At 37.9% G+C, this 23,763-nt stretch overlaps 2 protein-coding genes across 6 annotated transcripts; one reads left to right on the top strand and one right to left on the bottom strand.

Moving 5' to 3' along the window:
* Nucleotides 1–159: 159 nt before the first annotated feature.
* On the bottom strand, nucleotides 160–3,103 carry LOC127624548 (zinc finger protein 835-like). Its single transcript, XM_052099323.1, has 2 exons — nucleotides 2,956–3,103; nucleotides 160–1,034 (listed from the first exon to the last, which is right to left on the bottom strand). The coding sequence occupies exons 1-2, from the start codon at nucleotides 3,101–3,103 to the stop codon at nucleotides 289–291; spliced, it is 894 nt and encodes a 297-aa protein (XP_051955283.1). The 3' UTR covers nucleotides 160–288.
* On the top strand, nucleotides 1,499–23,699 carry LOC127620383 (guanine nucleotide-binding protein G(I)/G(S)/G(T) subunit beta-2). Of its 5 annotated transcripts, XM_052093615.1 has the most exons (11): nucleotides 7,289–8,105; nucleotides 12,729–12,768; nucleotides 15,306–15,415; nucleotides 16,453–16,491; nucleotides 16,587–16,693; nucleotides 17,850–17,913; nucleotides 18,408–18,570; nucleotides 19,619–19,685; nucleotides 20,158–20,359; nucleotides 20,756–20,972; nucleotides 22,806–23,699. In XM_052093615.1, exons 3-11 carry the CDS (start codon nucleotides 15,359–15,361, stop codon nucleotides 22,910–22,912), a joined length of 1,023 nt encoding a protein of 340 aa, XP_051949575.1. In that variant the 5' UTR covers nucleotides 7,289–8,105; nucleotides 12,729–12,768; nucleotides 15,306–15,358; the 3' UTR covers nucleotides 22,913–23,699. The 5 variants fall into 5 exon arrangements, with proteins under 5 accessions (XP_051949594.1, XP_051949575.1, XP_051949582.1 ...); XM_052093634.1 differs by lacking the exons at nucleotides 7,289–8,105; nucleotides 12,729–12,768 and adding an exon at nucleotides 1,499–1,606; XM_052093622.1 differs by lacking the exon at nucleotides 12,729–12,768 and having other exon boundaries at nucleotides 7,289–7,749.
* The last annotated feature ends 64 nt before the right edge of the window (nucleotides 23,700–23,763 follow it).

Here is a 23,763-nt window from a genome sequence, read left to right as displayed (position 1 = left end):
AATGACAACTGAGGCTTTGAAGCACATTGCTGGCAAGGTATTGTGTATGATCTAGCTAATATAAATTGAATGCTCTAATGGTGAGTCAAGGACAAACTGTTCACATAATCAGGCAAATATACATTCCTGCTACAAATGCTTCAAGCGCAGCAATGGAAGTGTCCAAATGATTGGACCAAACTGTTATTGAATGAATAAACTAAATCAGATGAGTGTTTTGCCACAAAATAAAAAACATCTATCTACTAATTAAATGCAACTGTCTTCTGTTCACCAGGCCTCTGTATTTTAGACTGAATCCAAAGACTGGGAGTTGAGATGTGGCCATACATAAGAGGGTCCGGCTGGGAGGAGAGGGAAGGCAGTATGAGCCACTGGAACAAATGTGGGTGAGTGTTTGAGTCTGTGCTTTTTGAGTTGACCCAGTTCTCTGAGGCTGCATCCGCACTGTGCGCAGCGGTAGGGTCTCTCTCCTGTGTGAATGCGCTGGTGCTTGTGTAAGCTGTCTAAATGGCGGAAACATTTCTCGCAGTATCTACAAGGATACGGGCGCTCTCCCGTATGAATGCGCTGGTGTGTTTTCAAGCAGTAGAAACGTCGAAATCCCCGGCCACAAATGTTGCAGCGGTGCACTTTATCAGGGCTCTCAACAGGACCGCTTAGCCCTGTGTCACTCCCCACAGATGGCACTAAAACCAGCAAAGCATCGCCTTCGTTCTCCGGTAATGGAGGTGAGGTGATTTGTGGGAACGCTTGCATGGAGGTGGATGAAGGAGCTACAGCTAGATCTGATGAAGGCAGCTGTAGTGTAAGTGACTCAGGGTCATCCTCTATTTTAACATTGCCTTGTTTGACATCCTCAGGGTCCTCCATCACCTGTATCAGCTCCAGCTCATCAACATTCCCTGCAGGTGTACTCATTTCAAATTCAAACTTTGTGATGTCAGTTGGGTCCTCTGGTGGGTTTGTGGATGAGCTTGAAACTTCTGGGTCCTCATGACCCCTCTCAGAGTCTGCCACTTCAGAACTGTTTTCTTGAAAACAAAGGAAAGCTCACATGTATGAATGGATTAAATTTGTCACAGTATCTTATGTCATTACTGGTGACACTGACGTTATCTAAAGCAGAGTTGACACTGCCAGCGACTTGGTTTGAAAAAACGACCTTATCTCATTCATTTCCAGTGAGAGCTGGCGACTTCCGGCTGTGGGCGTGTCCAGCAACGCGACAAAGTTGAGAAATTATTAACTTTATGCAAATAAAGATCGAAGATTATTTTTATAATAATATTAATTAAGAGACAGTGATTTTTACACTCTCCATACACACCTTTAGCGACCTAACCGCCAGCCACTGGTGACATGCAGCGACAGAGTAGCTGGCAGTGTGAGCGCGGCTTCACACCGCGCGAGACAGCGACACGATCCCATTCATTTTCAATAAGAGCACAGCGACTTCCGGCGACACGTGCCATCACGACCATTGGCGACAGAGATCGCCGTGGGGAGCGACAAGACAAATTGAGAAATTTAAACTTCATGCAAATGCCGAGCGACATTCACAAGCACACTACCATTGAGAGTACGTCATCCGTCTCCAGGCAGGGTGAGTGTGGGATACTGGAGTCAACTCGAGTGCAGGCAAAACAGAGAAGTTAAGATTCTGTGAGCGATTTCACTGATATATGTCATTAGTCTGTAACCACATACTTATGGTATGGTCTAATAAACCGATGCGTCGAAAACGTGTCAGCATTCTGAGTGAGTTTGATATAACGTTCGTCTTGTTTAATTATATGATGCATTAAACACTGCTGCAGGTAACATAAATTCTCCCCGGCAGAATGTGCATTTTTAGAGACAAAAGAACTCATACCTTGTCAGTTAGAATGATAACTTTAGTTTTATCGGCATTATCATCTGTAATCAGCATTTCAATCGCTACAATGGCCAGTTGTGCAGTCCACCAATAACGTTGGAACACCCACCAGCGATACTGATCGCAACAAGCCGCCTGCGGTGTGAACGGGGCATGAGTAAACAGTTAAAGGGATAGTTCACCAAACAATTAAAATTCACTCAGCATTTACACACCCTCATGCCATCCCAGATGTGTATGACTTTCTTTCTTTTGCTGAACACAAATTTAGATTTTTAGAAGAATATCTCAGATCAGTGTTAAATCATATGGATTACTTTTATGCTGCCTTTATATGCTTTTTGCAGCTTCAAAGTCTTCAGAAGTGATCCATGTCTTCAGAAGCAATAAGTGTGGGTGAGAAACAGATAAATAATGAAGTCCTTTTTTTTTTTACTATAAATGTTCCTCCCTGCCCAGTAGGTGGCGATATGCATGGAGAATGCGAATCGCCAAAAACAAAAAAAGTGGAGATTTATAGTAAAAATATGACTTTAATATTGTCACCCACACCTATCACATCTCTTTTGAATTTTCCCATTTCCCAGCGTTCACAGAGACTCTGATGGTCTGGAAATACTTTAGGAGGCCATCCTTGTGCTCATACACCGTGTTTACAGCACGACTGTGGAAGTTCCACCGTGTTGTACAGGCTTTACTACAGGGGAGTCTATGCGCAACCATTTGGTCAAGCACGGTGATTGGCTTTGGTGATCTGGAGAAGAAAGCAGAAAATCCACCATGATCTGCATTTTTTTTTTTTTTTTTCAGACCCTGGGGATGTGTCATGTTGCCTGCTGCAGCTGATGTGCATAGAAGTATATGTAGTGAGCACATTCGTAGACATCCATTATCTTACATTGTACTCCGCCGGTGCCTCCCCTCATTACAGCAGCCCCATCATAAGCTTGGTTGATAAATTTGGCTTTTTGTCCATTTGGGAGTATGGTGCTTAGCCTGTCCAGAAGCGCTGTAGTGATTGTGTTGGCATTCTGGATGGTAATGAACAAAAAAAAAAAAATGCTCTTGGATGTTACTGTTGGCATGGATGTAGTGTAGCACAAGCACCAGCAGACAGTGTGTGGAAATGTCAGTCATCTCGTCTGCCTGAATGGCGATAAAATCAGCGGCCTTTACTTCCTCCTGAATGTAATCCTTGAGCACTGACAGCATGCAGTCCAACATCTTGTTTTGTACCGTCTTTGACGTGCCTTTTGAAAATGGTAGCTGCCTTAAGGTACTCCTCCAGCACAATGTCTATTGAGGCAACAATATCCACAAAAATGCCAGGGTTGTCAGAGGTGTCAATCTCGTTGCAAGGCCAACTCAAAAGCCCCCCAAAACTTCACACAATTGATTATTTTAGATAAAAACAGGCACAATTTATTCAAAATATGCCTGTTTTTATCCACCTCCTCATTGTGTTTCCTCATCGCAATCCTGTGGCCGTCGTCAAGCTGTGTAGCGATGTTCACTATGTTCCAATATGACTAGCTTGACCGAATTATCCATGTGTTCTCGTGTTTCATTACTTTCTCAGACAGGTGCTTCATATCTCTCACTCCCGTAGCTGTCCATGCTGGATCTGTCCCCACTGTTTTAAAAAGCAAGCACGGAAAGCAAAATAACATATTAGCATAACCACACCCACATAGCCAGGCCTTTTTGGTGTAACAACTCGCCTCATGTGTACGTCTTCCCTTTTTCGCTAGCCAGCTGTCTGATTGCGAGGTAAGGTCGTTCTGGGCGCAGCTCTTTCTCTAGTTTTTCCGACAAAGCTCACCTCTCAAACTTTGGAAGAGAGATTTTACAGAGTTCGGGTTTGGTCTGGAAGCAGTGATAATTGCGCTCACCATTGTCATGTAGTTAAAATTGTGCCCCTACAGACTAGTCCTGACTTGAGCAGTGGCTCCTTGGGGGCGATAAAATAATCGCCCTTTTCGGATTAGATTTGATGACACTGATTGGCTAAATTTTATGTCCTACCTTGAATACGTTCATATTTTTAATCAGGAATTAGCTAAATTTCTACATAGACCCGCCTCCTGTGAGAAAGCATATATTTTGCACAGATGATTTCTATCATATCAATTTATATAATTTATTATTGTTATTATTTTGTGTGTGTGTTGCTCGGGGGGCGGCACCGTAGTGCCCTCTGTTGGCCAGCTGCCATTGACTGTTGCAATAGGCTATCATTTATGTAAGCATATAGGCAACATTCCTAACAGTACTGAAACAGTAAACATACAGTTTTAACAAGGCATGGCAGCCCCTCAGTACACTAGAAGAGAATGTAAAAAAAGCATTGCCTTACCATTTATTTGCTGAAACTTCACCTGGTGCAGAACAATCTGGAATAATATGAAACAATGCAACAGTACCCTCTATGCAGCCTAAACTTGTTTAGAATGTTGAATCTTTGTGACCCCTGCGCTAAAAACAATGTAGATGCAGCGCAAAGAATGAAACCGAGCGCAGGTGTCTCAACATGTGTTTTTGAAAATGTGAAGTTCTTTTTACTTGACGTGGTGTTTAAACAGTGCCGGTCCTGTGCAAGATGAGGAAGAAACGGCGAGATACGGCGCAACAGTCAAAGGCATTCATCCAACATGTGTTTACTTAGGAAAACTATGGGGGAACAGAACAGGCACGCACAAAAAAACGTTCGGTGTGAACAGCCCCTAATGCTGCGTTCACACTGCCAGCTACTTTGTCGCTGCATGTTGCCAGTGGCTGGCGGTTAGGTCTCTAGTGGTGTGTATGGAGAGTCTAAACAGCACTGTTTCGAAGGTCGCCGTCGTTCGTGTTGCCAGAAGTCGCCAGCTCTCATTGAAGATGAATGAGATGAGGTCATTTTGTCGCTGCGTGTCACTGGCAGTGTGAATGCAACTTAACTCCTCCTTTCGCACGTGAATGAGAGCGCTTGTGCAAAATAAGTTCAGTAGGCCTGTTTATTTTTTCATAAATTAAAAACCTGAACCCGAAGTCCTACTTGGAAAAACTGACCTGAACCTGGCCCGACACTAGTTGGGTTCTCTGGTCCCATCGGGCCCGGGCCAGGTTGCAGACCTACTATAGATGTCTTTTAGTAAGTAACCCATTAATTTAGAGTACTGTGGACATTTGGAGTTACCCATTTATGTATGCTTGAAAGCTTTTAGTCTCAATTTTGACCTGGTTTAAATATGGAACTGCTGTCTTTCTATGACCCACTGGTCAAATTATTATAATTTTTTTTTGTTTTTACTAAACAAGAGGGTTAAATATTAGAGGGTGCTTGAAGCTAAAAAATTTATTAATCCTAATTTCAGTTTGGCTGGGTTAAAGATCAAACAACCTTAGCTCACTATAATGAAAAACAATTCCATGGAATCCATCTGATTTCAGGTTTGCATGGAACTAGTTTTCCATTTTAATAATTTTTAGTTTCATTTGTACTTTTAACTAAACACACACACACACGTCCATGTTGGTGCGACTATCCTTATGAGGACTCTCCATAGACATAATGATTTTTATACTGTACAAACTATAGATTCTATCCCCTAAACCTAACCCTCACAAAAAAAACTTTCTGCATTTTTTTTTAGTATGTATTTTATTTTTTTTACGTGATTTGAATTATGGTGACACTAGAAATGTCCTCAAACCACATTTATAGCATAATACCCTTGTAATTACAAGTTTATAACCTAAAAAGATGTCCTCTTAAAACACCCAGTCCCACACACACATTGACTAAACACTTGTATATTTCAGTTAAAACTTCACTATTTTATGGCTTACATTCAAATATTAGTTTAAACAATCGCAAATTCCCATTTGTACAGCTGTAAAAAAAAACAAAAAAAAAAAACAGACTTCTATTTTCACCAACCTATAATGTTCTTGCATCTAAGTCTGGTTATTCTAAAACCAGAATTTCTGTCTGTGAAACTGAGCCCTATTTACCCATGTGGAGAGCATTGGGATCACACTGTACTTCTCATCTCTTGCACCCCTCCACTCACTCTGTCCATCTATTCTTTGCCAGAGAGCATGTATAAAGATTTATTTTTATTCTGTAAATGGGTGTATATGTATACTGCTTATTGTAATTATGATAACCTCATCATATACTGATATTTCTGGATGTGATTGTTTCGGGACCCACTCAGTGTACTGTATGTGTTTGTATGCGTGTGGAGGATTCATGCAGAACAGTTAATGTCCATCCAACCCCATACTGCTTGAATGGATCTCTGAAAATGGTGTTGCTGGGCAACCTATCCACAGCTACTACAGCCCAAATGGGGAGCAAGGCAGGTGGAACATACCATCACCACAGTAGAGGGGGATATGTCTGTCACTGAATGGGGCACGGATGTTGACATAAAAAATGACTTATTTTTAATTTAGATATTAAACCGAATTGGTATGAAATAATTAATGTTTTTTGTCTGTTATAAACTTTAAACAGGACCATTCAGCTAATTGTACAGTAGTATAAGTAGTGTAATCCTTTTGTGCCCGTCCCCCCAATGTGTAATTATAGCAGGTTTAATTAAAAGTGTGTCTTCGGTGGGTGGCAGCTTTATGTCTCTAGAGAGAAAGTGTTCATAGCTTTACTGAGTGCCCTTACATGGAAATTTAATTACAGCTCTAAGTAATTAGAGAAAGTCTGGAGGTTGGCGAACTTCATCTGGATGGGGTGTTTGGTAAAGGTATTGGAAAGAACTAAAAATGCTGGCACATTTGATTTTCTCTAAAAACACAAAAATGGAAATAAAAACTACCACAGTAGTTAAACACCTGTTTGTTACTATGCACTGCATTTATCTGATCCATGGGGGCGGGGTGTACATTTTGTGACCAGAAAAAAAAAACACAGTTTCCTTAAGGTGTGCCTTTAGCCCCATTGTACCGTACGTGTGTTAAGAAGAATGGAAAAGGCGTTCGAGAAACAGCCAAGGGGCCGTTCACAACAAACACGTCTTTGCGTCCGTCCGTTCTGTTTTTCAGTTGTTTTTCTAAGCCGTCTCTAAACACTCGTTACGCTAACGTCTAGCTTTTGTTTAGCGCAATGACGTGTTCTGTGTGAACGGCCCCTAATATGTTTTTAGTAAACTATGCAATCGTTTGAACTTCGGGCGTCACGTGACGCACGGTTTGCGTTTCAGGAGCGAATTCATGTAGTCAGTCACTCGTGAACGCTGTAGAATGTAACTATTAGCTATTTTTTTCAAAGTACTTCATTCGTCTTTCTCCAAAAACATGTAAGTTAGGTTAGGCTACGTCTCATTACTACATCTCACGAAATAACTGTACTTTTACTTGAATATCCTATAACTTTAACGATGTTCCAGTGTGAGGTTGTGTTCACCCCCATGAGTCGCTGTGTGACGGTGGAGGAGGGCTGCTCTGCAGTGCAACATTCGCAATAAAATGGGTGTGGTTGAATCGAGCATTTGTGATGCGACGTGTTTCTGGTGCAAACCGAATGGTTTCACATGGGACTGAGTTGACAGCAGAGTGAGCACACATTATTTGAATTATTTAGAAAACAACTGTATTGTTATTTATGTTGAATTCACCCCGCCTCCTGTTCTGGCACAGTTATATATGAACTGATGGGTGGGTTATATGCGCCTCCGGAGAGATAGCCAAGCCGATCGCGGTAACTTCATTTTATTTTAATCTGTGCATTTGAAGCCTATTTGTCTTTGTTTTTTTTTTTTTTTTTTTTGGAAGAGGAGGCGACGGTCAAAACGAAACGGGAAAGACTGAGGAAGAAGACACTTGGGAAGAAAGAGGCGAGGATCAAGCGACGCAATATACAGACAACGACGGTATTTGCTTAATTTGCAAGCTTTACTGTTTACTCGACGATACCTCACCTAACAGGGGCTCAAAAAGTCGTTTCAGAAGCAAGATGTTCTGGAATCAGGAATAACTGTATGTAAAAGGCTTTCCCCCATTCTCTTTAAACGATCGGAGGACGAAATAGTGGCTTCATGTTTCACGATAACATCGTTTTGATGAAACAGAGTCGCTGAGGCCTAAACAAACACCAGGAAATAACGAAGAGTGTGTCCATGCAGTCCTAATCAATTTTCCACAGAAACATTCCCTGTGAATTACTTCCGCCACGCGCTACAGCACTTACAGGACGTGGAGACTAAAAGTCAAACAGGAAGATTAACAGGTATTGAGCTATTAAATTAGATTTATCAGAATGTTGAACGTACTGTATGGATGAAATAACTCCATCTTCTGGCGCAGGCATCATCAGCATGGTGTTATTTATAGTGATTAGGAATATTATGGAGATTATATATACCATCTGAATTTCAAGGTTCGATTCAGCTACACGGCCATCGACTCATTTCAGGTTTGGGTCGTGAATTGATGGAGCCTCCTGTTCTTCATTTGGCCGCATCCTCCGGCATTTCACTCAGATGCTGAATGCGTGTGTCATTACATTACAAGGTAATAGGACGTTAACCGTGCAAATTCAGAAGTTAAATATGTAATAAATAAAATCCATGGCAAAAAGATAGGGGGAAAAAAGTGATATCTGGAAAGTTAAATATGTTTATTTAAAGTGGCTGGAATAGCTCTGCAGAACGCAACGCAACGGACGCATGTATTGTAGACAGGGAGTAACGTTAAGGGAATGTTCAATGTGTATTTGAACGTAACCTCTGTACATTTCGGCTGTTTACAACTGTCTCCCAGGTTGCAAGGCAATCACGAGTCACGACTATAAACGGCTTGCATAGGTTGCGGTGTCCGTGAAAACAGCAGTTGCGGCCTTGGTGGCAGTAAATGCAAGAAACCGCTTACTTTCCTCCCTCTTCCTCGCTACTAGATGCCCGCAGAATGCAGTGTGACAGTGTGCATGTCATTCCGCATTGAGTGTTAAGGGGTGTGGTCAAGCCTGGCATTTCTCTACTCCATTCTACTGGACCAGTACTGAGTGAGACACAACTCCATTAAGCATTATGACGTGTGATTCCCGTGAGTATCGGAGCGTTTGTGTCTGTAATGGAACTGTTGTTTCAGCCAAAAAGTATTCTGTGGATTCGCCATTGTGCGACGCGCTAAAATGTCTGCGCTCGTCTGCTCATGATGGAAGTCGGGTGCAACATCCTGTTTCAACATTTGAGGCATTTCGGACTTCTGTCTGTGAAATAGTAGTGAAAATATATTTTACTTTGGTTTTATGGCGATGGAGAAAGCCTTACCTTGAACCAGGCTTTGCTTACATTAGCGCGGTGGCCTTGTTTGTTACTGTTCTCACAATTGTGTTCGGCCTCAAGTCCCGTGAAGTCGTATTATTTTACATAGTGGTGCTGCGAGTAACCTAACCCCACTGCAAAAGAATAAAGAAATACAACTGGTTAAATAATAAATAGCCCTAGATATTGTTTGTCTTTAATGTTCTAAATGATTATTGATATCTGTATGGCGTAGTTTTTATTTCACCAGACCTTAAACTTGTGATCTTGAAAAAAGAGTGTAATTTGGTGTTATCGAAAAAATTTTAATATTTGAAAATATTTAGTGTGAATTCACCTAAAAAAATTCAGGTTGTGAAATTCAAGTTTTTACTATTCAAGTGGTGGATTTCAGGTCTCAATAATCAGGTTGTTGAATACGGGTTGAGAAATTCAGCTGACAAAATTGAGGAAGAAATCCGGTAATTCAAGGAAGAGCAAACGAGTGTTGATGTAATCTCAAAAGTCATTTTAAACAACATTGTGAAAACACAAAAAGATATACATTAGCGATACTTATTATAATGTTTTATTAAAGTGTTTTGAAGATCAAATTAATCAGTAAATTGGATCCTTCACCTAACAGCAAGTTTCATCAAGAAACTTATTTTATAATCATATGGGCAAATGACATTTACCAGTGGAAACGAATATCAAACTACTACTTTTTAACTGCAAGTCTGCAAAAAAATTAATACATTTTAGTAGTAGATAAGTATTAAATAATATAACTAAAAATAAAATTGCATTTCCAACTGATCACAAATTATAGTCAGAATATTACTGATGTAAAAAAACAGCACCATCACTATTTTAAAGTCATTTTTGATCAAATCTAGACAATCCCCATTTCCAGCAGCCATCATTTCAACACTGTATCCTTGAGTAATCAAAATTGGTACTAGAAAATCACTTGCCATTATATCAAATACAGTTGAAAGACAGGAGGATTATTTGATGAGAACTCTTTGAAGTAGTTTAAGAAGTTCTGATTTTTTTTTCCAAATTGTAATAGTAATTATGCACGTTATTAATGTTCTCACTATACATTGTGATCAGTTGAATGCCACTTTGGTGAATAAAAGTACCAATTTCTTTCCATAAGAGAAAAATCTGTACATTTATTCCAAACTTTTGGCCACCAGTGTATACATATATTTCTCCACCTTCAGAAAACAAGAGTGGGTTTAATCATTACATTCAATATGAATCTTGTTACTGTATATAAGTGAAATAATACAGACCTATAGCTGACTGAAGCAGCAGCCGCCTTTACCCATATTGTAAGTGTGTACGTTGCATGTCTTGGCAATTTGATAAAATTATATTTAACTTTCTATTGCACATTTGTACTTGTGCTGAGTAAAAATATAGTTAACTTTGAATGTACAACACACATTCTGTTCCTAGTTGTTTACATTACCAGTCTGGATTGCTTGAGTTAGCACGCCATCTTTCTTTTTAATATTTTGGTCAAAATGCTGGATAGTCTAATTTCATATGTATTACATTTGTAGACTACTGATGATTTGTCAGTGTCTTATTTATTTTGTTTATTTTTCAGGCAGACCACGTTACCTTCATGATAATACAAATCTGGGCTTCATCTATATACTTTATAAAAGTGTTATGTAATATGTTCATTTGCATTGTACCCCTAAAATCAGACAGCAGTATTCCTTTTATAGTTTCTTTTGTCTTGCATGTAATACATTCATGAAAGATCAAAATAGAAAAGTGATCATTACGTGAGTCATTTAACCTTAAATGTCAGTCTTTTTGTTCCTCAAATTTTAAGTATTAACAATCTCACACACACAGACACACACACACACACAAAAGTAATACAGAGGCCTATAAAGTATTATTTGTCATTTCCTGTAGCTTTTATTAATCAGGTATTATATAATTAATTTCAATTATAAGACACTCAATTTCGTACATGTATGAAAAACATAAAAATAATTCACAGTAATGTATGAGCATATTGACCTGTTTCATGTGACATCATTGTATGACCATGCTGGGGATCTGAGGATCGTGTTATCTGGTCATGTATGCATGCACGTGAATCATTTTACTTGCCTTTTCAGCAGATTCGTGAGACAGCTACGATGTATACATTTAAGATGACTTTTGAGCTGTTTCCATCGCTTTGAGATTGTCCAAGAGAGGACTGGAATCTGGATTACATTAACACTCGTTTGCTCTTCCTTACATTACCGGATTTCTTCCTCAAAGTTTGTCAACACGTATTCAACAACCTGAATATTGAGACCTGAATTTGACGACCTGAAATGCACCACTTGAAAAGTAAAAACTTGAATTTCACAACGTGATTGATGAATTTGTGAATTCACACAAAATATTTTCAAATATGTAAAATTAGCAGCAACATTTTTTGATAACATCAAATCTATTTTTAAGATCATGAATTCAGGGCTTTTTCAAATTCATGTCTGATGAAATAAAAATTATGCCATATATCTGTACCTGAAACCAACCAGTACCTGAATAATAATATATATTATATATATTAGTGTTTCAATTACACATTAGTCAAGAAGGCATTATCATGCACTATGGGCCAAAGGATAATTAAAGGGATAGTTCACCCAAAATGAAACGTCTCTCATCATTTACTCACCCTCATGCCATCCCAGATGTACAACTTTATTCTGCTGAACACAAAGATTTTTAGACTAATATCTCAGCTTCTATAAGTTGATATAATTCATGTAAATGGTGTCCAGAAGTCCAAAAAACCCATAAAGTCAGCATAAAATTAATCCATACGACTCCGGTGGTTAAATAAGTGTTTTCAGAAGCGATATGATAAGTGTGTGTGTGTGCGTGTGCGTGCGTGTGTGTGTGTGTGTGTGTGAGAATCAGATCAATATGAAGTCCTTTTTTCCTATCAATATCCACTTTATCTTTAAGGGTGCACTCCGTATTTTTTTCCTCATTAAAAAAGCTGTACTCCTTAAGAAATTGTAATTTTAAAACGTCTAAAAATCACATGGGATGAAGACTCCTGTCTCACTTAATAGCAAGCCGTTTTATTCTACATGGACAGAGTCCCCTCATGGGGACTGCCATGTTAGAATCAAATGACCAGTGGAATACTACTCCCTTAATCTCAGTAACTGCCCTGTTATTGGATACTTTTACTCATGGATTAAATTGAAAATGGCTGACTGTGAATTTGGAATTTTTATAAAATTTAATCTGTAAATTAAAACTCTTGCTTTTTGAATGCTGCTGCATCCAGGCCACTAGGTGTCAGTGTAAATCCAATACGACACAAACAAAAACTTAGAGTGCACCTTTCACTACTTTTGTATTTGGCGATTCACATTCTTTGTGCACATCGACACCTACTGGAAAGGGAGGAGAATTTATTGGACAAATGGACTTAAATATTTCTGTTTCTCACCCACACCTTGATAAATAAATAAATAAATAAATAAACTTTTTGGCCACCATTCTTGCATTGTATGTACCTACAGAGCTGAGATATTCTTCTAAAAATATTCTTTTGTGTTCAGCAGAAGAAGGAAATTCATAGACATCTGGGATGATGTGAAGGTGAGTAAATGATGAGAGAAGTTTCATTTTGGGGTGAACTATCAAGCCTTCTTTCCTTAATCACGGCCCCTTCACATTTATTTGAATGTGTAGTAGGATTTAAAAGATAGGATCTCGATTGCTCAGATTAAGCGCAATTATGAAATATCAGTTTAAAATGTTTTGTGAGAAGATGGAATTATACATCACCACCACTTCTCTCTCAATGATAGGCTTTGAAGTTTTTCAGTGGGTTTTGTGGGCTCTTTATGTTTGTTCTGAATGATGTGTTAGGAACCTATACTGATACTGCTTTGAGTTAAGTTCTCTCAGATTGACTCTTGGAGATCAGCACATTGTTGATCAGCTTTCTGCCTGCTGTGGTGTTGTGATACTGTGTGTGTAAAAGTAGTTAAGGAACTTTAATACTGTAAGTACGTGTTGTAAGGGGGTAATAACAATGATTTTTGCATCCATGTGCCATAGTTCCCGTTAGTATTGCTACGGTAACCATACAGATATTCTAACAGGAAAACATGCAAATTAAAACTGTTCAGAAGAACCAAAAGAGAATGTGACTGAATAATTTGAGACATAGTTTACTGTGACAATTCCTAAGCATTTTTGCATGGCAGTCTGAATATGCAAATGTATGTAAAAGTTTAGGTCAGGCTACCTTTCCCCATCCCTCGCAACCTATTTTATAATATACAGTTGCTTCTATTTACCATGTATTTTAATCCTGATTCCTGATCTTGTTTCTGTGTTTGGAATGGCTCACGGAACAGTAAGCCTATTATATTATAGATTCTTAGCCAGATTACATCAGATTAAAGATTATGCTGTAATTTTAATCTAGACCCGACAGCAAATCTGCTCTATGAAATTATGTTTCAGTGTTGCACACTGTTTGTTCTCTTTTAATCTAGTGTGTGTGTGTGTGTGTGTGTGTGTGTGTGTGTGTGTGTGTGTGTGTGTGTGTGTGTGTGTGTGTGTGTGTGTGTGTGTGTGTGTGTGTGTGTGTGTGTGTGTGTGTGTAAAATATCTAACAGAAAATCTACACAAATAATCTTATTGAAGATTATTTTTTTTACGTTTTGTAAAACCTGGTTAGCAAAGTATTTTTTTTATTTTTTTATTTTGTTTTTAAATCGTAAAAAAAAAATCTCAAATTGCAATATTATTATGAAATATCTCTATCATTGATTTATTTGATGCTGGTCAGATGCTCTTCAAAGTAAACAATCAGAACTGTAAACCCTAATGCTCAAAATAATTGGTTGTTTTGAGTAAGAAAAAGTGAAATCATTCAAATTAGTTCAAATAAATGAACCTTAATATTTAGAACTTTTTCTTTTGAGTTCATGAAAAACACCTTTTATGCAACCCTGAATTGTTTTGAGTTTAATTAACGAATTAATTGATGCTGACTACCACCCCTGAAGTCACGAGTTTGAATCCAGGGTGTGCTGAGTGACTCCAGCCAGGTCTCCCAAGCAACCAAATTGGCCCGGTTGCTAGGGCGGGTAGAGTCACATGGGGTAACCTCCTCGTGGTCGCGATTTAGTGGTTCTCTCTCTCAGTGGGGTGCGCGGTAAGTGATGCGTGGATCGCGGAGAGTAGCGTGAGCCTCCACATGCTGTGAGTGTCTGCGGTTTCATGCACAACGAGCCAGATGATAAAATGCACAGATTGACTCTCTCAGAAGTGGAGGCAACTGAGACTTGTCCTCTGCCACCCGGATTGAGGTGAGTAACTGTGCCACCATGAGGGGACCTACTAAGTAGTGGGAATTGGGCATTCCAAAGTGGGAGAAAAGGGGATTAAAAAAGAATCATGAATAGTTTTTATGGCCTCTTAAAGCCTCCAAAGCAAATTCAGTGATATTCATCTAGTGTTTGCCGCTTCATAAGTGCTTAATATGCTTCTTATCTGACACGCGCATCTGTGTTTCATGTTCGTGTCGTGCATGAAATCTCTGAATCACGGTAATGTGCCAGCAGGCTTCCAGACATCAGGGAGCGGTATCACTTGCGCTACTGAATCATTTTTGACCCAGGAAATGCCAGAATGGGAGAAAGACAGCTCCACAGAACGGGATGACTCCCAAACAAGACAAGAAACTGAAGAGCATAACAAGAGCTTGTTATTAAAACAGGTGCTACATATGTGGTGTGGGTTCACAAAAGCCAACACAGAGCAGAACATTTTGATCTGCAAAATGTATCGCACAACGATAATCACTCCTAATACAAGCAATTTATTTTACCTTCTCAAATGAAGTATGCAAAAAAATATTATGAAAGCCAAAAGATGCGTTCCGCAGGCTGCTGAGAATGTTTCCTCATTTTGTATGTCGTTTTGGATAACGTTTATTCATTTAGCAGATTCTTTTATGTAAATGAATCTGCATTAATTCCGTCATAATTTTTTGCAAGAAGTGTTTATATTTATTTATTATTTATTTTCTTCTAGAAGTAATATCATGATTCTTATCATGATATAATATTTTGTCATATTGCCCACGCTAAATTCGTATGTAATTTTTTAATCCACAGGTGTCTGAGTGGGTGAGAGAGATCAGAAGGTAAAGGTTAAAAGTCATTTCAAGATGAGTGAGCTTGAGCAGCTTCGACAGGAGGCTGAGCAACTGCGGAATCAGATCAGAGTGAGTCTTAATACTTACATTACTGCAACAAGCTGTTTTTGTGTTTTCCTTCAGGTGTTTTAAAGATTAGAATAAGTAAGAATACAGTATGTCATAATACAGTATATGATGATTATACCATTAATATAAAAACTTGCTTTTAACTAATTTTAATATGTAGTTACATATGCTTCAAATCAGGGTCCTCATTACCCTGTCTGGATTTATTTTGCAATAATGTTCGAATTAACTAGAATGATTAATATGTAAATACGATGGACACTTAGGCAATATAAAGTTTAACTTGGGACTCTATCATTCTATTAATATTGTCTTAAAGTATTTACATGAGCAGGGTGTGTTGGTGGGGGCGTGGTTAAGTACCGGTTTGTGAATGGAGAGGGAGATCAGGAGATGAGAAACGTAAGGATCATCACCTGGCGATGATGGTCTCTAACAGCTGTTTGTAATTGCAGTGAGAGTTGAGACAGGCTTTTAAGAGTGAGCCAGATGCCAGTAAGGGGGAGAGAGCTACCCACAGACACACTGAAGTTGTGTGTTGAGTTGCTCTGAAAAGCAAACCGTGTGAATTTATTGTAAAAATGAATTATCTTCTGAGTTTAGTTTCGCCCTCTCCCGCTTCCTCCTTGGACCCCATCCTAAGAACTTTGTTACACACGGGTTGTCAAACAAACATATTACATTAGTGTTGACTTAGTTCCTCAAACTTGGTTGCCTCCTTTGCCATATCCTGGATTCCTCATTAACCAAAGATAATAGAAGAGGATGTTCCTTATATAAATTATTCAACAAATTGTCTGATGCATTGATCCATATTTCTTGACTGTATTAGCTGAGTCCACTATGGGTGCCATAAATGTCCAGTGAGGCTAAGGTGGCTCCACTCTGACTCTAGTCAAAATTAAGTGTATTTTGCGATATCATAATTAGAAAAATAAGCAGATACGATTCTCAAGTCATATCTCAATTCCTCTTTCACTTAAAAATAGTGATAGCACAATTAGTCAGTTCAACTTTTAACATCTTTTGTCCCACAGGATGCCAGGAAAGCATGTGGAGACTCCACACTTACTCAGGTGAGACATAATTACATTTATGACCCAAATGGGAATTATGACTTGATCTTCAGATATCTGGTGGTCTTCATTCATGTTGTGTGTGTGTTTTGTAGATTACTGCAGGACTGGACCCGGTAGGGCGAATAAAGATGAGTACGAGGCGCACACTGCGTGGGCATTTGGCTAAAATCTATGCCATGCATTGGGGCACAGACTCCAGGTACCTCTATCCACAACCTTCACACAACTTTTTTCAACCAATTCACAGTCTGCTCATGCACCTGCCATCAAAGAGAACAATTAAAAAATTTACAAAATAAATGTATTGTCCTCAGAAATGTGCAGATGTGCACGACTGCTTGATGGGTTTGTGAGTAGGCATTGGGTTTTGCACTTGTTGAAGCACAGAAGACAATGAACAACAAGACAAATTTACCCAAATGTTAGCTAACCTTCAATTGCACTAACGTCAAATTGGAAATTAATTTCTTCATACAAATGTGATTTAAATTGAGCTGTTCTTTGAGGTAATTTAAAAATCCCATATTAGGCTTAGGCATGTCACACCCTTTCTGTTACTACTGTAAGATTTTTTAATAGCCAGAATAAATAAAATAATTGATAAATATTTGTGAACTGTTTTATAAAATAGTTATTCGTTTGATAAAACTGTTATCATTATGTATGGTTTTATTATTTTAAAGGTGCACTCAGTAATTTTGTTTAATTTTTCATCTTGGACGTCCACTAACACCTAGTGGTGTGGATGCAGCATCATTCAAACGCAGAAGTTTTCAGTTACCAATGCCATTATAGATATTCACTATTCACAGTCAGCCATTATTAATTCATGAGTAAAGGATCCAATAACAGGGCAGTTACTGAGATTAAGCCAGTAGTATGTGGCTGGTCATGTGATCCTAACATGGCAGATCCCATGTGCGGACCCTCTCCATGTAGAATAAAACCGCTTGTATTGGTTACTGATATGATTGGAGTCTTCATCTCATGTGTGCTTATTATTTTATACATACAGTATGTTTTAAAATTACAATTAATTTCTTTAGGAGTAAAAATTTTTTAAATGAGGAAAAATTACTGTGTGCACCTTAATGCATAACATAGGATATCAGGCGTACATTTATGTGACATTTCATTTACATCTCAAATAGTGAATATGCGGTATAATAATACAAGGCTGCTTGGCTTTACTGTATACCAAAAGAGAGATCAATGATTCCCAGCCAGGGAGTATGCATACCTCAGGGGGTACTCAAAAGATTTTGATTTTGCTTTGTCAAACAGAAATGAAATAAAAAAAGATGAAAGGAAGTAATCACAATTAATCTCATAATCTCTTTTTGTAATCTACCCAGGCTTCTTGTTAGTGCCTCACAGGATGGAAAACTCATCGTCTGGGACAGCTACACTACAAACAAGGTCTGTCACGTCCTCAGAGTATTTGCATATTGTATAAAGCACATGAAACTGTTGTAAACATGTCGTAAACAAGTGTTGGGAAGATTACTTCTGAAATTGAATCTGATTACATTTCAGAAGATTACTAATTACAAGACTGAAATTGTAATCAGTTACATCTTTTTATGTTATGTAGTTTACAGTTTACACAATTTCATTAAACATTACTTAACATGAAAGCACACAACAATTTAAAATGTGTCATTCATTGTCAGTCAAAACTGATGGGTAACGTAATCAATATTTAATTATGTAATCTAGAATAAAGTAACTGTAGTTTGCAATGTAATCTAATAAGTACTTTTTATTTTTGTTATATGATCATGTAATCCAGATTACATGTAGTCCATTACTACCCAACACCCAAGATTGTCAGCATGACATCACTGTTATTGTCCAAAAATGTATTTTAATGTTTGTTTTAGTAATATTTATTAGTTCCTTATGAACTTCAGATTCATGCCATCCCATTACGGTCATCATGGGTGATGACATGTGCATATGCGCCATCTGGAAACTTTGTGGCCTGTGGCGGTCTGGACAACATTTGCTCTATATACAGTTTAAAGACGAGAGAGGGCAATGTTAGAGTCAGCCGAGAGCTGCCTGGACACACAGGTATGCTTACACACACATCTTTATTTTGAAAGAAGTGATAAACATTGCTAAAAGTTAGAGTTGTCAGAGTTAACACATGCGATTAATTAAAGTTAACACGTTAATTTTCCTTAATCATGATTAAAACATTTACAGTCAATACAGCATAAACCAGCATAAAAACTTTGCTATGTGTCTTCCCGGAGTCATTACACTGACACACACTTCCCAACAAAGACAGCAGTAATTCATTGTCGGTGATAAAGTGGTGGAAAAAGGACCTCCTAGGGCTATTTGATGTGCAAAACAAGCCCAGATAGGACTTGTTATAGAAATCAAGTATTTTTCAGCCTATTTAAGGCACATTTTAATTGGCAAAGAAGCACCAAATCGCAGAATCAGACATTTTGTCTGCAAGCGCTTTTCATGTGGAGTTGACGCCCTGACATGAATCATGAACCCGTCTATACGATTGCTGTAGCAAAGCATATAGCCACAGTCTGCCGGCAGATTAATATTGTAGAGGATGAGAGTTTAAGACATTTAATTCGAATTGCAATAAAAATTCAACCTATGGGGAGACCAATTATTTCTATTAGTCAAACTCTTAATTAGACTTTGGGAATTGTTTAATGTTATTTGAAATAGTGCTTTTTTTAGTGCATTTCAATCTTTATACTATGGAAGGCTTTGTTTTGGAAAATGTTAATAAAATATTATATTGTTAAATATTCTTTTCTTTCCTAAGATGGAATTAAATGCATTTTTACAGGAAATTAATACAGTGTCAAAATCCGCGATTAATCGTGATTAACTACGAAAAATTATGCAATAAATCACGATTAAAAAATGTAATCAACTGACAGCACTAAATGAAAAAGAAAAAAAAAAATGTATAGAACAGTTTGGTTTTGCATGTGGCATTCAGCTGTATGTTTTTGATGACTAACTGTAAAAGACTTTTTTTTCCTGTATGTCTGTAACAGGGAATTGGATTGCAGATGTTTCTTTACATCCTGTGTAGTTTCAGGGTGTGACATGTTGACTTACTGTCTTGTTAATTTCCTAGGTTACCTTTCCTGTTGCCGTTTCATTGATGACAATCAAATTATCACGAGTTCAGGAGACACAACCTGGTGTGTTCACATCACCCTAAATAAATATGTACACAAGTGCACATGAACATATAGTACTGCTGAAACAGTATAGTACACTATGCCATACTCTTAACAGTTGCTTGTATGGTTACAGCTTTTTTGCACTCTTGGAAATTAATTTACAATTAAAGATAATAACCATAATAATACTTTTATAGCTTGAAATGTACAGAAAATACAGAAATGTATATCTAACAGATAATACATATACAGCACCATTAAACACAACTTTAAAACATATGACAATATATAACATACAGGCATCAAATAACAATGTACTTCCTGAAAGTAATAGTTGATACTCTTTGGATAGTTGGAGTGTAACATGTAGGCTATCACCAATGATTTTTTGTGCTATTCTTAGTATTCTCAGTATACTCTGATAGTATCAGTTCAATCCTCTGTTCAGGTTGTTTTACTGTTTAACCTTGTGTTTGTATGTGTTTTCCAGTGCTCTGTGGGACATAGAGACCGGTCAGCAGACGACGCTGTTCTCGGGTCACAGCGGTGATGTAATGAGCCTGTCGCTGGCTCCAGACTCACGGACCTTCATCTCTGGGGCCTGTGACGCCTCGATTAAACTCTGGGACATCAGAGACAGCATGTGCAGACAGACGTTCACTGGTCACGAGTCAGACATCAACGCTGTCTGTGTGAGCACAAAGAGAAACACCAAGCGGACACTAATGGGCTTTTAACAGCTTGAATTAATTCATACCCTTGGTTAATGTAATGTTATCTCATTCCATTTTTTACACTTTTTACCAATTTACTTTGTAAACCTTTGGCACCACAGTTCTTTGGCACCACAGTTCTTTGGCACCACGGTTCATATACCAGGGAAGGAAAAGTGCTAACCCCCTTTTATAAATGACAAGTGTTAAACATTGCTTAAACCAGGGTTATAAGTGGCCTCAACTGGGGCCTGAAAAAAGTTAATCCAAGGTTGAGCATAGTGTGAAAAGCCTTTTAAAAGCTAAACACATTACTGATATTTCTGAGTCTAAGTATTTCTCCTTTACTTTTATTTATTTTCTCTTCTGTCTCAGTTCTTTCCCAGTGGCAGTGCATTTGCAACAGGTTCAGATGATGCCACCTGCAGGCTGTTTGACCTGCGTGCTGATCAGGAGCTGTGTTTATACTCCCATGATAATATCATCTGTGGCATCACCTCTGTGGCCTTCTCCCGCTCTGGCCGCCTGTTACTCGCTGGCTATGATGACTTTAACTGCAACATCTGGGATGCCATGAAGGGAGACCGAGCAGGTGAACTTAATGCAATTATTGTTATCCATGAATGCAGTACCTCTTTGCACAGTGTTTAATTTGTAAATTATGAGGTCCAGGAATAAAGAAATGTGACCGGTGATCCGGCAGTTTGGGGGGGATACGGAACATAAATTAATAGGGGGGGGGTAGTGTAATGCATTACCTTTTAAATTCTTGTAATCAGATTATAGTTGCAGACTTTCAATTTATTTAATTATTTTCAAGTACATTAACTCTTTCCCCGCCAGCGTTTTTTAAAAAAAGTTGCCAGCCACCGCCAGGGTTTTTGACGATTTTCGCTAAACTTTAATGGCCCGCAGAATATTTTCTTCCATGAATATATGAAGATGCTATATATCACAATAAAGATCTGAGCCTCTGCTTTTAGGCAAAAAAAAACGATTTTATTTTATCTTCATTTGTTCTTTTTTTATTGCGACTTGAACAGAGGTCGGTTTTGTCAAAAAACAACATTTCAGACAAAAAGCTGATAAAAAGTTGTTAAAATGTTTGTCTGATATTTTGAGCTTCTCAATACTCCACTTCTTCATGTTTGAGACGATCGCAGTCTGTTTCTTTGATCAAAGAGTTGTGTACTCTTTCAAAACATGCGGAGGGGTCTTCCTTACCGTATAACACCTAAAACACGGAAACCCGGAAAATTCTGTGTTTGGCGGGGAAGCGTTTTTTCATAAAACACGGAAAATTCCGTGTTTGGAGGGGAAAGAGTTAATGGGTTATGCTCATTTCTAAAATATTATTTATGGAGAATACATTAATTATGGCCCCCTAATTAGTTATTATGAAGGAGAAATGTGAGGAGTGTCTGACTTGTGTTATAATGAACAAGAAATTACATTATTTTGAATTTGAGTAAAAGTGTTTTAGAAAGTAACTTAAACGTAATCAGTAATGTGATTACTTTTCCAAAGAAACCATTAGTAATTGGATTACAATTTTAGAGAAATAATTTGTAATTTGTAGTTAATTACTATTTTCAAGTTACTTACCCAGCACTGGTAGTGTAGATTGCTGTAATGTAGGTTGTGTAAGCGTGTGCCATTACATGTGATGTCATAGACTACACGTGATTATCAAAAAACTGCATTGGTACTTTTTTTTTGTGACATTACAAGAATATTACAAGTTATTGACATCATTATTATTATTTTAATAAATTATTCATGAAACATACACTGGCGGCCAAAAGTTTGGAATAATGTACAGATTTTGCTCATGTGGAAAGAAATTGGTACTTTTATTCACCAAAGTGGCATTCAAACTTTGTATTACAGTTTCAAAAAAATTGGCTTCTTTTTTGACATTTTTGTCCTAATATTGACCTTAAGACATGCCAGTCTATTGCATACTGTGACAACTCAAAAACAAACACAAACACAATGTTAAGCTTCATTTAATGAACCAAATAGCTTTCAACTGTGTTTGATATAATGGCAAGTGATTTTCTAGTACCAAATTAGCAATTTATCATGATTTCTCAAGGATACAGTGTTGGAGTGATGGCTGCTGGAAATAGAGCCTGTATATATTTGATCAAAAATGACTTTTTAAATAGTGATGGTGCTGTTTTTTGCATCAGTAATGTACTGACTATACTTTGTGATCAGTTCAATGCCACTTTGGTGAATTAAAGGACCAATTTCCTTCAGAAACAGCTAAATGTTTACATTATTCCAAACTTTTGGCCACCAGTTTATGTACAGGTCAAAGCATTAATTTCTTTTAGAGGCTTTTGAGGTGCCGGAACTGTTTCCAGTACAAATGAAGCAGTGTCGTTGTAATATAGGCCTTCCTCTCTTTTCCTTACAGGAGTGTTGGCTGGCCATGACAATCGTGTGAGCTGTCTTGGGGTGTCAGATGATGGCATGGCTGTGTCTACAGGTTCTTGGGACAGCTTCCTCAAGATCTGGAACTGACAACACGCATGCACCTCTCACTTATCTTACACAGTATTCACTTCTCATACACACTGTATGTACTTACTGTACATATATTGTACACTTACCTACACAGATTCACATGCCTGAGGAGGACAAAAACTGTACATACTATATATAATGGCAATTAGTTATACGTTTACACCAAATCTTTTCAGTGCCACATAATTCTATACAGTACATATTGCGAGTCACACTGTAGGCAAGTTTGGACAACGAGTTTTAAACAGGAATGTTTACACGCACATATTTTTTCCCCTTAAGGTTTGCTGGACATATACAGTACTTACACAGTTCCATGATTCAAAGTGACAGAATGTGCATTTGGAGAAATGTGTGTTTAGTTTCAGATGCATCTAATTTGAGTGTACAATCCAAAACATTTTTCTTTTTAAACACCACTCTTACACTTAGCATACTTTTGATCAAGTGATGGCAGGAGCACCATTTAAGACTATTCATCTTATTTTGCATTTCTGGTCATTCTGTCCTCAAGACTCCAATATAAGCCTTCGGTGCTGATGTTGAGTTGATGGCAGAAAGATGAGGCAGGTTGGAGTTATCCAGCAGAAATGTCCTAATGACACAAATCACACTTCATGTAGTCATGTTTTATAGATGCGTATGCCGGCATATTACAGTATATAAGATATGATGTTTGTCTTTAATTTTCATGTTCATATTTTTCATTTTTTAAATGCTTATTTTATTCATGTTTCCCAGTGTCCACACCCTAAGGAGAATAAAGAAAACAAAACAATTAAAACTTGTGCCACTATATACAATAACCACATGTATTTACGAGAGGTTGTGTGAATCTTGATTATGTT

This window comes from Xyrauchen texanus, chromosome 3 (genome assembly GCF_025860055.1).
Source record: "Xyrauchen texanus isolate HMW12.3.18 chromosome 3, RBS_HiC_50CHRs, whole genome shotgun sequence".
Classification (NCBI taxonomy): domain Eukaryota; kingdom Metazoa; phylum Chordata; class Actinopteri; order Cypriniformes; family Catostomidae; genus Xyrauchen; species Xyrauchen texanus.
The sequence above is the reverse complement of the archived record's forward strand: the minus strand, read 5'-3'. Positions and strand labels throughout refer to the sequence as shown.